Here is a 13,655-nt window from a genome sequence, read left to right as displayed (position 1 = left end):
CCTAAGTGGCATTCTTCTATCATTTATCTACTTTTTTGTAAAATAATATAATCAGCAGTAGTTCCAAATGAAATTTGAAACCGTTCTGTTTACAGATAGTTGAAAAGCATAACATACTTTTGAAATAACCTTGGGCCAAAGTTATTCGAATTATTTCTTCCTCCCCTGCGCACTGTCACGTGTCTCATTGCTTTTTCTAAATTGAATTCTGATTATTTTTTCCTCACGTTTTCTGGTTTGTATCCATTAAAAGAAAGATTCCAACCGAATGCCTAATCTCGCTAATATGTTCCCTGGAAGGATTTGTGAGAATCCTTTGTATGGCTTTTTGAAGAATTCTTGTTTCAAAGATTTTGAAATACGAGTTTCTGTCTTTTGAACCTATAACGAAATTGGACAACAAACCCAAAGTCTTACTTCTCAGTATGGACGCCAATCTCTCTAACCTTATACAATGTCTTTCTCTGTCGTGTTACCAATATACGTAGAAAAGAGCTTCTTAAAAGAACTGCCAACTTCAATGATGCAGCAAATCTTCGAGATAAGTCCACAGAATTACTATGTAGCTCTGTATCTGCACTACACGAAAAAACTTGAAACCCTGCAGTTTTAATAATCACAAGAGAAACAGTAAATTGAAAACTAGTTCTTCATACATTTAAAAGGACTGGAACGATTTCGGATTATGAATGATCCCAGTGGTCAGATGAATCTGGAATCTTTATTAGATACATTTTGTCTCCAGCTGACAGCATGTCTGCCAGTTGTAAATCCATTTGGCCCCCATACAGAATACGAACAGAATATTTATTTTATGATGATATTAATATTGCGGGTGACTATCAACTATTCCAACCCTCAGTAGAACAAATTTCAGACGTCCTTTCAATTATTCAAGGCCCTATAAGACCTCCAGATCGCACAGGACTTGAGAAAACGGACCTGAAGATGGCTTTAAGACATTTGCTAGATTATTTAATAAAATTTAAATAATTGAATGTTACTTTAAAATCAATAAACCAATATTTTCGCTCAATAATTAAGTGTAAAATGTTCATTTGTTTAACAAGGCCATTATTTCAACAAGAATCCAAACCTTCTGAGAGACTTCAGTTATCTTCCCTTCAATTTTCTCACTTCCTTTCATGAATTCCGCTGTTTGAAGCCTCCAAGAATCTTACCCTGGTCTTTGGTTTTAACAGTCAAAGTAATTATCCCCCCACAAGCAATTATCACTTCCCTTTTGTTTGTTTGTAGGCTTTACGGGGCAAGAGCAGCAAAGGCCATAATGTGCCTATCACTTCCCGTCTTTGAATACAATGATGTCTTTCTCTTTCCCACAGACTTAAGTGTACTGAAATAAATTTATTAGACTTTTATGTTTCGACAATCACCAATATCTGCTACGAGTCTCTCTTTCATCCTGTTTTGTTTATGAATTATTTCCAACAGAAATAATTCCATCATACATCATCCCCCATCCTTCTCGATCAAATTCGAAAGATTGTTCGAATACCATGATAATGGTAGAAAACAAAATTGAGAACTCTTCTTATATCACTTAGATTACTCGCCATTTAACTGAAAAGGATCATGTTGGAAATAAGGTCATGTTAAGAAATGAGCAGTTGAATACATATCGAATCACTCTATTGTACCAGCGAGTAACCAGTACACACACACACACCATACATCCCGGATGAGCCTTTGAAATTGCGTCAGCAACATCATAATTATATACTTGGGGATAAATTCTGTTTGTCTTTGTAGTCAATATATCGACTTTTACTGTATGATACAATCTAGTTGTGTGAGGATGGTAACGAGTACCAACCGAACATATGTTTGACTTTCTCTTCCTTCTGGCAGAAATCGTTAATCTTCCACTGTAGCAGAGCAGGAGGAAAAAGTTTCTGTTTCAACCATTAACCAGAAATGTGCGAACCGTGAGAAACTAAGGTGCTGTTCGCTTCCTTGAGTCAGGCAGTTACACAATCATTTATTCGTTGCAGAATTTTTTTAATAAACAGTTTTCTTCCAACGTACTTTATATAACTTCTGACAGCTGAAATCGATTTAGATATCTGGTCTGCGCATTGAGAAAAGTATCGCCATCTCGGGAGGTTAAGAAAAATTGCAATAGGATTGTTTGTATCTTAAAGGCCCATGGTAAATTAGAACTTATATATACAAGCAAGTTTTTTTCTCCCCACATTTTAAAATCATCATCCCTAAATCCAGTCGCTCCCAGCAAATATGGACATCGTTAATTAGTGTGGTTTGCTCGTCTCCAATGATAGGAGATTTTCCCTGGCGGTTTGTAATAAGCGCATCTGAGAGATACCTAAATAATGTCGGTGGTATCTAATAAGCCTCATCCGGATTAGCCTAAGGCTGTCTAAATTGGAGAAAAAAAAACAAACATTAAAAAACTCCTTCTAGAAGAGTGATTATGAACTGCAACTAGAGGAGAATCCCTCATTATGACTGAGCAGTAAACAGGCATATTAGCAGAATAACAAAGACGATGCTTGATTTTATGTTAATTCACTACCATACCAAAATATCGGAGAATATTGGAGAATGTTTCAATCATTCTTTGCAATGTTACCTTTTCTTCATAACCTGAACCTCTTTTCACTTCTGAGTCCATATTTGCCCGACGCTTTCATTGCTCTAACAGCCACTGTCGCCGATCCTGACAACCCTAAACAGAGGTGCAAATACATAACATAAGTGCAATACAGCTGCACAGATCCCGACGTGCGGTGTACGATGCTATGGTTCTTTCTCGTCCATCATCACAGTGTTGATGATTACAAGAGAGGGAAAGGATTGTGCTTGTACAGTGGGGCCTCGACTACGATGACACCGACATCCTCAGGAACCGATATACCTTCAATACGATCGTTTATTTCAAGAACCGATGATATTCACAGGTACCGATAGCTTTCCGATGCGGTTGGAACGATACATAGGTGGAAATTTTCAGACGCGTGGCGAACGGAACATCACTCGTACGATTCTTCTCAACCAGTGGCGGTGCTGTGCGATTTGAAGCCTTTAAAGCCAACAGAGGCTGGTTTGAGCGTTTAAAAAAAAGGGCGAATGTCAAAAGTGCTGAAAGGCATCCAGTACTGATAACAAAACGGCTGAAACCTTTAAAATTGAATTCCAAGAGTTTGTTGATCAGGAGGATTATCTTACCCACCAGATTTTTGACATTGACGAAACCGGCCTTTTCTGGAAGTGAATGCCCAGGAGAACGTACATCACTGAAGATGAGGCTATTTTACTTGGGTATAAGCCTATAAAAGATAGGCTCACTCTCCTGTTGGGTGCCAATGCATCTTGGATTTTATGCTGAAGCCTTTGCTTGTGTATCACTCTAATACCCCCAGAGTATTTAAACAACAAAAATGTTGACAAATGCATGTTGGGAGCGTTTTGGCGCAGTAACAAGAAGGCCTGGGTTACGTCTTCATTGAATGGGAGCTTGAAGTTTTCTGTCCTTCAGTGAAGAGTTATCTTGAGAAAAATAAGCTTCCTGTGAAGGCACTGCTCCTGCTAAATAATGCGCCAGGCTATGATCCCAACCTTGTTCAATCTCTTGACTTTGTTCAAGTCAAATTTTTGCCACCCAACCAACCAACAGAAAACCTACACCACGAAAATGTTCGCAAGTTGCTTTGCACCGACCTTTAGTGAAAATACTGTCACCCTCATAAATTTTTGGAGGTCGAAGTTCGACATGCTGGATTGTAAGATACTGATTATAAGTTCTTGCAATGATGTTTCCATCAGGTGCTTAAATTCAGCCTTTAAAAACATCTAGCCTTTAATTATCCATAACGTTGACGGATTTGAAGATGGTGCTTTGACAAATGATATTGTCACTCTTGAAAAATCAATGGGTCTGGAATTTGGCAAAGAGGATGTGGAGGAAATTGACGCTCATGCGCGTGAGCTAACAAGAGAGGAGCTACAAGAGTTGGAGAAAATTACAGAGAGTGACACTAAAGAGGAAGAAAAAAACACCGAAAAAGTGTCAGCTGAAGACTGCCATTTCTTGTTGTTAAGAGAAGTGATAAGAACACCCAGACATAAAAACACTGAACTCATGATGCACAAAATGGAGGACAAAGTTATTTCTTACTTCAGAAAGCTACAACAAAAAAAAAAGTCGTAAAAAGCAATCCACTTTGGAGTTTCTTTACCAGTAGCAACAAAAGACTGAAAAGACACCTGATGCTTGATATAGAGTCCCACCACCACTACGCCACCATTGATTTCATCAGCTCTGCACTTAAAGTCGAAGGTAAATGCTAATTTATTGGTTTTTTTTTTTATTTTAAGATGTTTTATGACTAATTTTATCACTAATTTTTAACATATAAGAAATGCCTATTTTGTGTGTTGTTGGGGAACGAATTACAGGAAATCAATGTATTATTGGTTTCAATATTTTCAACATACAATGGGTTTTGTGGAACGAATTACCATCGGATGTTGGGCCCCCACTGTACATTATTTTTCCAACTTGCGTTATTCTTTGTCGCTATTCGTTTTTACAGTCGATAACCGTTGATTATAGATCCTTGACACAGTCTTCACCAATGCATCCGCTCTTAGAGATGATTGCACAAGCACTGGAAATCTAGTCTTTCGTAAAGTTACCACAGTGGAGTATTAATAACGATGCTACGCAGCTTTACTTTTATACATCCTTATTTCCATGCGTTTCTAAGCGATGGGGCAATCCATTCTGTTTTTAGTATGTCTCCTTCCTCAGCTCCTGTAGCAAGGACTATGCGGGAGGGTGGAACTATTTGGATTCATGCTAACTACACGTTAGAACCAATGAAGTTGTTCTTTGGTCTTTTCGATAATAATTTCCTGGCACGGAATTCACTTTCTGAGTCTGAAAATAACAGTGCCATTTCTTAGGTTATGTGGTCGGGGTTAATGGTATTCAATATTCAACCTTTGTGATGAAGTACCCCTTCCAATTTTCTCGAAGGATACTACTCCTTTGTATTCTTACGGAGTCGAATACAGGTGCAGAGTCGCACTCACATTACATGACGAGTTCAACTCTGCACTTCACCACAAAGAGAAGTGGTAACTGCATCTTAAGGCAGATACGTTTTAAAAACGATCCATCATCCTCTCTATTCACTGTACAATTAGCAGCCTATTTGACAAGCGCGAGCGCTTATTGGGTTTCAGGTGTCACTTCATTGACAGTGACTACAGAGTAAAAGCCGAAACTACTTTGCTCTTCCTTAAAAGACTAGAAACCATTGCTTATACGAAGAATAAAAACCATTAATCCCCTTAATTACAATTTACAAATAAATCGCGTTTCACGCATCCCATGCGAATAAGAAATTTATAAAACTAACCTGCTCTAACTTGCGAGTGATATATTTAGTGCAGGGCCAGTACTACTTAGAAGCTAAGTGGAGTTTGTTAATTACGCTAGGTGGAGTTGACGCCAGCGAACGAGCGCGACTTCTAATTCCAGCAGAAGTGGAGAACTCCGAGTTCATCAGCCGGTTACATGTATATGGAATTACTATTGATTAAGTGAGAAAGAGAACTCCATTGATCTGTCCGAAGCCAATGCCGTATATTAACACGGGCCGCATTCGTGTGTTTCTCATACTCAGCTGATTAGGAATGTTACAACTCCACTAAATTTCAGATGTCAATTATAAACACTACCTGTTATCGTAGAGGAATCCAATAAGACTTCTGCAACCTCTTGAAAGTTTAAGTAATCATTCGGAACTTCAACAAAATACACGAAAGAGTACAACTAGCAGAAGAAAGTTTTTTAGGACTTTTCGTATTAAACAGTAGCAGAAAAATGCACATCTGCATTATTTGAACTATCTAAACTAACTATCTGGTATAGACATAAGCCAAATTATTAAGACGGATGTGTGACCAAAAAGTACTGCAAGATTGTGGCAAATCAGGAAGCAAGTACCTCCAACTTGTGGCAAGCCCACTGAAGTGGCTGTCCATTCCATTTTATGCTACAAGATGCAGAAATAGGCTTTTTTGGTAAGGTATTATTTGACCATTTCCTTCTATTGTGAAGTGATGTTTTTAGATCTCTACCGGTTCTACAATACGTTGTTCGAGTTAAATGAGTTTTTGTTCGCCCAGCTGATCATCAAAAATGTTTGAGAGGGTGGGTCTTTTAAAAATAACAATATGCAGATGTTATGGCCGTCGTCTGAAACAGTGGAAAATTAAGAAGGGAGAAATAATGTTTTCGAAACGTTCAAATTCAAGATATGCAGATGATTCTGAAGCACTTATGTCTCTCAAGATGTTTTCGGAACCGATATTGAGCGAATTCGTTTCAAATTATCGGTTGGGGGGGAATCCAGGTCTCAATCTGGTTAAGTTATGGAGTAGATCAACCACATAGACTGCGTATTTTTAACATAAAAAGCGAAAATCCGTCGCGGCCAGTTGCAGTTTGTTAATTGCTTTAATCATCGCATCTCGTGAGATCTCAATATGCTTAGGTGAGTGCCTGGCACTATCTAAAATTGCGCTTAGAGGGAAGGGGAAGAGGATGCGGTTCCGGTCTGGCGCTGCAAGTTAGAAAGTTTCATTGTCCATTTTTACTGGGTGGTTTCGTTTATTTAGGATCCATTTGCACTCTTTTAAGTCCTCCAGGGTTAATTCAAGATGAGCCTTCTTCCTTATGCATAGGATATTTGTCCCTTACTTCTTATAAAGGATGCGGTCTTGAAGTGGTCCAGCGGTTCCATGTTTTTTAAAATTTATTTCTCGTCTCCGAAGTAAACCACTGCTTGGTTTTTGAAGAGATTTTAATGGAAGCCCAAATCGGGATAATATATCTCAGAAGTTTGGTCATATTATGGTCTTCCGTCACCATGAAACAGAAGGACCGGAATTTTTCATACTAAACGTTTTTCCAATTCTCCACTGTCCTGAGCCCACTGTAATTATACTTGTTTCAGCGTATTTTAGAAAAATTTAATAATTACTGCCGAAGACTGAATATGTCTAACAGCAATCTCCCAAATTTTCTGGCTCGAGGGCTTAATAATATTCTCCGGAACCTCAATGACGTCCACCCATTCTTTCTCTTTTTTATATAAAGCCATTAACTTAGTCAAACACTTTGATATGATCATTCGAGTAAAATACAAATTCTTGTGTTTTTCCCATTGTCTCGTCAATCGGTTTTGCACTTCCTCTGCACGCCTTCGTTTGTAAATAGGTGGTAGATGGCTTTCATCAACCGGTGAAATACCACCACTTTGCTTATTGGAGGCTTGAAGTGGTGAAATCCATGTTTAGTCTCTAGAGCAAAGTTTCCGGCATCCCCCCCCCCCCATACTTCTCCTTCAACCCTAACCCAAACACGGTACTAAGTACTATAGGTTCTAATACCTCTCGTGTTTGGGGTTCACATAAAAAAAAAAAAAAAAAAAAAAAAACTTAAGAAAACCCCTGCAAAGAAATCTCATTATTATTGTGTTAAAACCAGAGACCGTGGTACTGACTGTCCGTTTCCTCCATGCCGGCCAACAACTTTGATGGAGTTCATTAAGATACGTCAGAATGATGCCTCCATAATGACAAGGTGCCGTCCCTGTTTGGATGAAAGACAACAATGTTAAGAATGCCATCAAAAAGAAGTTGATTCTCGTGAAATTGGTGAAGCACACGAGATAAACAGAACCCGTCATTGCAAAGAAACACGGACGCAAGTAGTTGATTCTCCACGCTCGTCGAGGAAATAGGTTTATGTTAATCTCTTGCCCCCATTACGAACTTAGCTGGTCCCCGTGCAGTAACTGCGTCACTTAACATTTCCACATGCGCGGAAAGTCGTTTCGTCACTGAAGAGACCGCGCTCCATTAAATTTTCATTCTTAATTTTCCGCACATTTAGCCGGTTGCTCTGCACGTAAATCACGTGGAGTTGGATGTGACCACTTTTTTTTTAATGTCGTTATTAACCGCTCCAACAGTTACTTCAAGTCTTCTTCAGTTCGCAATTTATGGAAATAAGTATCATCCACGGTTATTTCGCGACTGCGCACTTTTAAAGTCAAATAAACGTATGATAGAAGTACGTGCTGGAGGACTCCACCCATTTTTTTACCGAAAAAAGTGAACTCAGTATTTTCCTGGGGTGTTAATGGACATCCAGATCGTGCCTGATAAATTATATTTTATTTACTTATTTATACAGGGTGTCCCAAAAGTCACTGCGCATTTTGCTGAAACTGCGATTTTTCAAATAAATTTCATTACAAGTATGTTTATCCTTTTTTAAGTAAGACAAGTATTTGTAATGTGTTAGAGATATTATTATAATTTTTATTAATTTTTTAATGTTTTCTTTTCAGACCCATAATTCATGATGAATGTTCAAGGGCGAATTTTTTTGTAACATCCCGTCCTACAGACAATGCGATTCGTGCACTGGCGAATAAGTTTAAAAGGACTGGATCTGTGCGTGACGAGGAGAGATGTGGACGCCTAAGGACAGCACGTGAAAGCATTGAATTAATTGGAGAAATGTTCGAAGAGGACCCAAATTTATTAGCTTGGGAGGGATCTCGAAGACATCATACCCAAGACATCACAGAATTTTGCATTCGAAACTGATGAAAAAGTCCTATCACATCCAACTGCTGCATGACTGAAGATTTTCCATGTCGAGCAGCAATGTGTGCGTAACTTGTCGATCAAATCCAAAATAGCAGCTGGACTACATCTTTGTTCAGTGATAAAGCGACTTTTCACACTTGTGGTAAAATCAATCGTCACAATTGTCGTATCAGGGCTTCACAAAAACCATCTGAGTTCACATAATGGCAAAGAGAGTCCCCTAAAGTGGGATGACGATTACAAAAAATTATGAACCTTACTTTTTTACAAAAGCAACAGTCACAGGAACTGGTGTACCTTGTTATGCTTCAGCAGTTCCTTGAACCCCAACTTTTTGATATTTCAAGTATAGTGTTTCAGCACGAGGGGTCACCATGTCATTAAGTCAAACTGTCCAGGAATACCGCAACAGGCATTTTCCAAATCGGTGGATCGGGCGTGGAAGACTAGACCTTAGGCGGCGCGTTCTCCGGATTTAACTCCCTCGGATTTTTTTTGCTTGGGGTTTCATAAAATCAAAGGTTTATCGAAAGAATATTCAAGATTTACCTGATCTTAGACAAAGCATTCGGGAAGCAGTACAGGAAATTACCCCTGAAATGCTTGCAAATGCGTTCTGCAACGCGGTTGAGCGATTTGAAATTTGGAGGACATTGATGGAGCACATGTGGAAAGCAATAATTAAATTCTTGGCCTTCGTAAACAATAATTTTTTTGTTTCAAACTTGGATATTGTATAAAAATAAACTTGTAATCATGCTATTAAGTCACTCGTCTCAAATTCACCGAAATAGCTTTTAGGACACGCTGTATTTAGGACACACTGCATTCTTAAGAGGAAGAGAGAAGAATTTTCAGTTAGAATTTCGTTTCCAGTCTGCCCCTACCGACTCCTCCCTCTGATATTCTTATAAAAGTGAACCTCGTATCGTGAAATTCGCCTGTGCTTGAAAACTGCCAAAATATGAAGTGAAGGATGCAGTGCAATCGCGGATCAAGATATTCATTTAATTACATCAGCAACGTATACATTTATTCCATCAGTAAGGGATACCCAACACGGGCAATAAATACTCTGCAATTATAAGTAGCGATTTATTCCAGTTTTACAGCAAGCTAATAACCAGATGGAACATACTGCAGCCACTGAAATCGCCGGGTAATGAAAATAACGGGTTCATTACCTCCAAATTGTAAACCGGCACGCGTTAGTACCATCTGCGAGGATCTAAAAACGTAATTTCCTAAACACACCTTTAATGGACTTGGCGTGCCTTCAGCGGAGTGGGTGGTAATGGTGGGTGTGGTTTCTGGGATAATCGGAAATCGACCTCTGTTTCCATATCCTTAATGAAACTTAACAGACCTCAGCGGTCTCTTAACTTTCATTAAGGTGTCGTCCACGGTGATCATAACACGCGAAATCAGAATTTTGGATGCAAAGGTTATCGAGACCAAATTTTCTCGACGTTTACCTGGATGCGCGTGCGAATGGAAGGAATATACCTCCAATGCTCACTAAGAACAAGTACAGTATGCCATAAATGTTTCATTTCCAATAATCTCCACACGATGACAACAACAACATTCAGTAAACTACTGTACAGAATGTATAAGAGGAAATGTGTCAAGTATACTGATTGGAACCCCTTTGGCAGCTAAACGAAATAAGATCCTTGTACTTCTTAAGCCCGAAAGCCTTTTATGATTTCTCCAACGTAATTAAGTCCATTAAAGCTTTCGCCTCACATTTGGGCTATAAGACGGCGCAAAGTATGCAGAACATATTAGAGACTGCTCTGTTGCAAATGCTGGTTCTACTGCGGTTAGGAGGACACACGTATGACTACAGGCATTTGGAGAATGCAGAGGAGAAAATGTAAACAGTTCTTTGCCGCTGCCTTCCTGAATTTCAACTTTCTCCAGTTCGCTGACGTTCGCTCGAACTTGCCTTCAGCGTTCTGCTAAATTATCGAGCTTCTGCGCGAGTCTCTAGACATTCCCTATTAAATATTTTACTTTTTTTTCCTGCTTTTGTTTCGGGGTGCAGTATTATTTCCATGGTAGTCGTCCAAACGTGACTTGAATTCCTTTTTTCAACGTCTGTCCAGCAACTGTACCGTTTCCCAGAGACACACGCTATTTTGCTCTTGTTGCCGCATTTAGAAACTCGGTTTGATTAAAAAGGCGGTTTTTATTTCACTTTGTCTTTGCTATCGATTTCTGGTTTTTAACATAAACCTCTTCTGTGTATTAAACACGAAGCACCTCTTCCACTTTCTTTCTTTTGACTTAACTCTTCGTTTAAATCCAAAATATTTAGTTTTTAATGAGAACACAATGACGCTGTGTTCTCAATTTTCACTAAAAAATTTATCAACGATAACTTGCTATTTCTATGTGGGGGAGGGGATGAGGAACCGATAAATATGCAATTATTATATCCGGCTCCACGTACAACAGCATGTATTGTCAGGCTGGAATTTCTCTCTGATATGAGGCTGATATTACAGCTACACCATTCTCCAAGTATCGGGACACTGCCAGAAACAAATTATGGGTTTCAGAAAAACAATTTTGCTCTTTCTGTCATTGGCTTTACTGATGACAAGAATTTTTCGGGATGAATTCTCAACAAGATTTCTGTGTAAGAGGAAATCTACTTTTTACCATTCATTCTCAGAGCAATCATTGATGGAAGTTGAGCGTCAAGATCTGGCTTTTGGTTTCTGTGCCTAAACAAACTCAAAAGTGTTCAACTAGATTAAGATCGGCGCTGCGCCAGGTCACTGTATTTTCCTGAAGTCACCACATTCTTGACTGGATTGTGGCAAACAAGGTATTGGCTTCTTGATATTAGTAGAGCATCGCTTCACAAAATTCTCCAGGATGTCTTGGTATGATTTTCGATGGTTCCGATCACAATAATCAATGAGTCTAAGCCAGACCACAATTAACATGCCAAAATATTACAATCGCCATTATGCAGTATTGGTGAAATTGTTCATTACTCATAACGCCACAACCTTCTTGTCCATCTGATGACTGCTGCTTAAATAACTATGGCTTGTTATTTTAGCGGAAATAATGAACCAACTGTAGCCACCCCTGCCCGTGGTTCTCCATGGTGGCGACATGGCAGTGCGGTAGTTTCGCCACTGCGTATAGAAAACGTTGGATAATGTTTGTAGCTGCTGTGGGGTTTTAGGCTCATCAACGACTTGGACCATATTGCATTGCATTGTATATATTAGGTGTGTAACTGCGTATGTTCTGTGCTCAATTTGTTTAACGGACGAAAAAAGTTTCTGGGAGGAATAAATTATGATACGCTCACCCGACAAAACTACCTGAGTCACGTTGTGAAAAAGTCCCATAATTCCTCGCGTCATTGACAATATTCGAACTCGAGTCTCTTCCAGCCAGTATAGGTAGAGCGGTGATTATGTCAACTGCGCTACCCATGAGGACCTTTGGATAATGTTAGTATCATCCACTCTCAACAACACTGGTACTACTATCGGATGATTAGGCATGCTGAAGTTCTACCATGGTAACTTCAGTCCTTCGTCCTCAAACCAGTTTTGCCATCTACATGTGCATGTTGAAGAAACCAGGCTGAGATTCTCCTTCGTTGTCAAGTTTAATATTTGGTACATTATTAATTCAATAAATAAATTGCATATGTTCCTAATCAGACTCATGCAGAAGAGCTGTCCTCCTGCGAGAAAAGCAATAACACGATTTAATGTAAATTGCTATTCTCGTAGAAGAAACACTGAGATCATTCAGTAATAAACTCTTGGATTATAAATTATGTTCGCATCTAGGGATTAATCAACTCTTCTTATTAGCATCCAGAAATCTATTGGCTATTTCAGTTAGGTTTAAAAAAAAGGGAGATACATGCAATACAAAAATCGAACAGGTCAATGATAGGCACAAAATCCTACTAAAATTGTTGAATGGCCCCAAATTCATCGTTTAATTTCATTATTTGTAAGCCTATGTGATGACGTGTCACTAATTGTACATCCCTTTCTCTCCTCCAGATTCCAACACGGACGACGACTACGAAGATCCAGAGGCGAAGATGAACAATTACAGAGGGACGCAAGGACCTCTGTCGACTTCCTCAAGGAGTCAACACTATGACAATTATCGCCCTGCAGTCAACACGTATTCTCCTACCCCGTCGTCCAATTATCCCGCTTCTACCGAGTCAACTTACGGAACCCATAATGCTCCAACGTCCAACTACGCTGGCGGAATGTACGGGTCACGCTACGCAACGGCAATGAGGGGAGTGCCCAGTCGGATGGAGTATGGCCCCGGATCTACTAAGTTCTGACGGTTCAAAGAATAAATATTTTGATATTTAAGTCACTCGAATCCAGGCACCTACGGATTTCGGAAGACACAATCAAATCCAAATGGTCTGTGATGAGCTTTGTACGTGGACTGCAAGGCACTCAACTTTGGGTTGATCGAACACCCGGATGTAGCTGTGTTCGTTTACTTCTAATTTCGTTGCATTTTTGTTCTTACCGATTGGCAAACGCTGAACAGAACTGCAAATTCCTGTAGATACACTTATGAACTCTTGAACCCGAAGGTAATAGAATCTCTGAAAATCCGCAACTTGAAATATGCAAAGAGTTCCTCATGCAGGTTTAGACAAGTCAGAAGTAATCTGTATAATTACCGAAGTTATATCAATGGTGCATCTGTACAAATTTCACTAGTTACCCACTTCATACGTTAAAAGAGAAACACAAAAATATATATATTAACTGAAATTTGTACAAAAGTAAAGTTTTAGTCCAGTTTGAGTTTGGTATTCCGAGTCTGTGTGAATTTTTTTGTATTTTGATCTATTTTTAACAATAAGGAATTGAGATTTTGGTTTTAAATTTTATGAACAGTTGGCATAGATCTTAGGATTGCTCGCAAAGTTTTATGATTTCCAAAAGTGCCTTTCT

At 39.0% G+C, this 13,655-nt stretch overlaps 1 protein-coding gene across 1 annotated transcript in view; it reads left to right on the top strand.

Annotated features, from left to right (window-relative positions):
- Nucleotides 1-13,448, top strand: part of LOC150089177 (lens fiber major intrinsic protein-like) — a 138,380-nt gene extending 124,932 nt beyond the window's left edge. Inside the window, exon 5 of the mRNA XM_090388214.1 lies at nt 12,726-13,448. Coding sequence (XP_090244340.1) covers nt 12,726-13,024 — 299 coding nt within the window. The 3' untranslated portion in view covers nt 13,025-13,448. The remainder of the gene's footprint in view (nt 1-12,725) is intronic.
- The last annotated feature ends 207 nt before the right edge of the window (nt 13,449-13,655 follow it).

The sequence above is a fragment of the Mastigoproctus giganteus genome, chromosome 2, assembly GCF_048544385.1.
Source record: "Mastigoproctus giganteus isolate SK-2022 chromosome 2, ASM4854438v1, whole genome shotgun sequence".
In the NCBI taxonomy this organism is placed as follows: domain Eukaryota; kingdom Metazoa; phylum Arthropoda; class Arachnida; order Uropygi; family Thelyphonidae; genus Mastigoproctus; species Mastigoproctus giganteus.
This window is presented reverse-complemented; position numbering and strand designations above follow the sequence as displayed.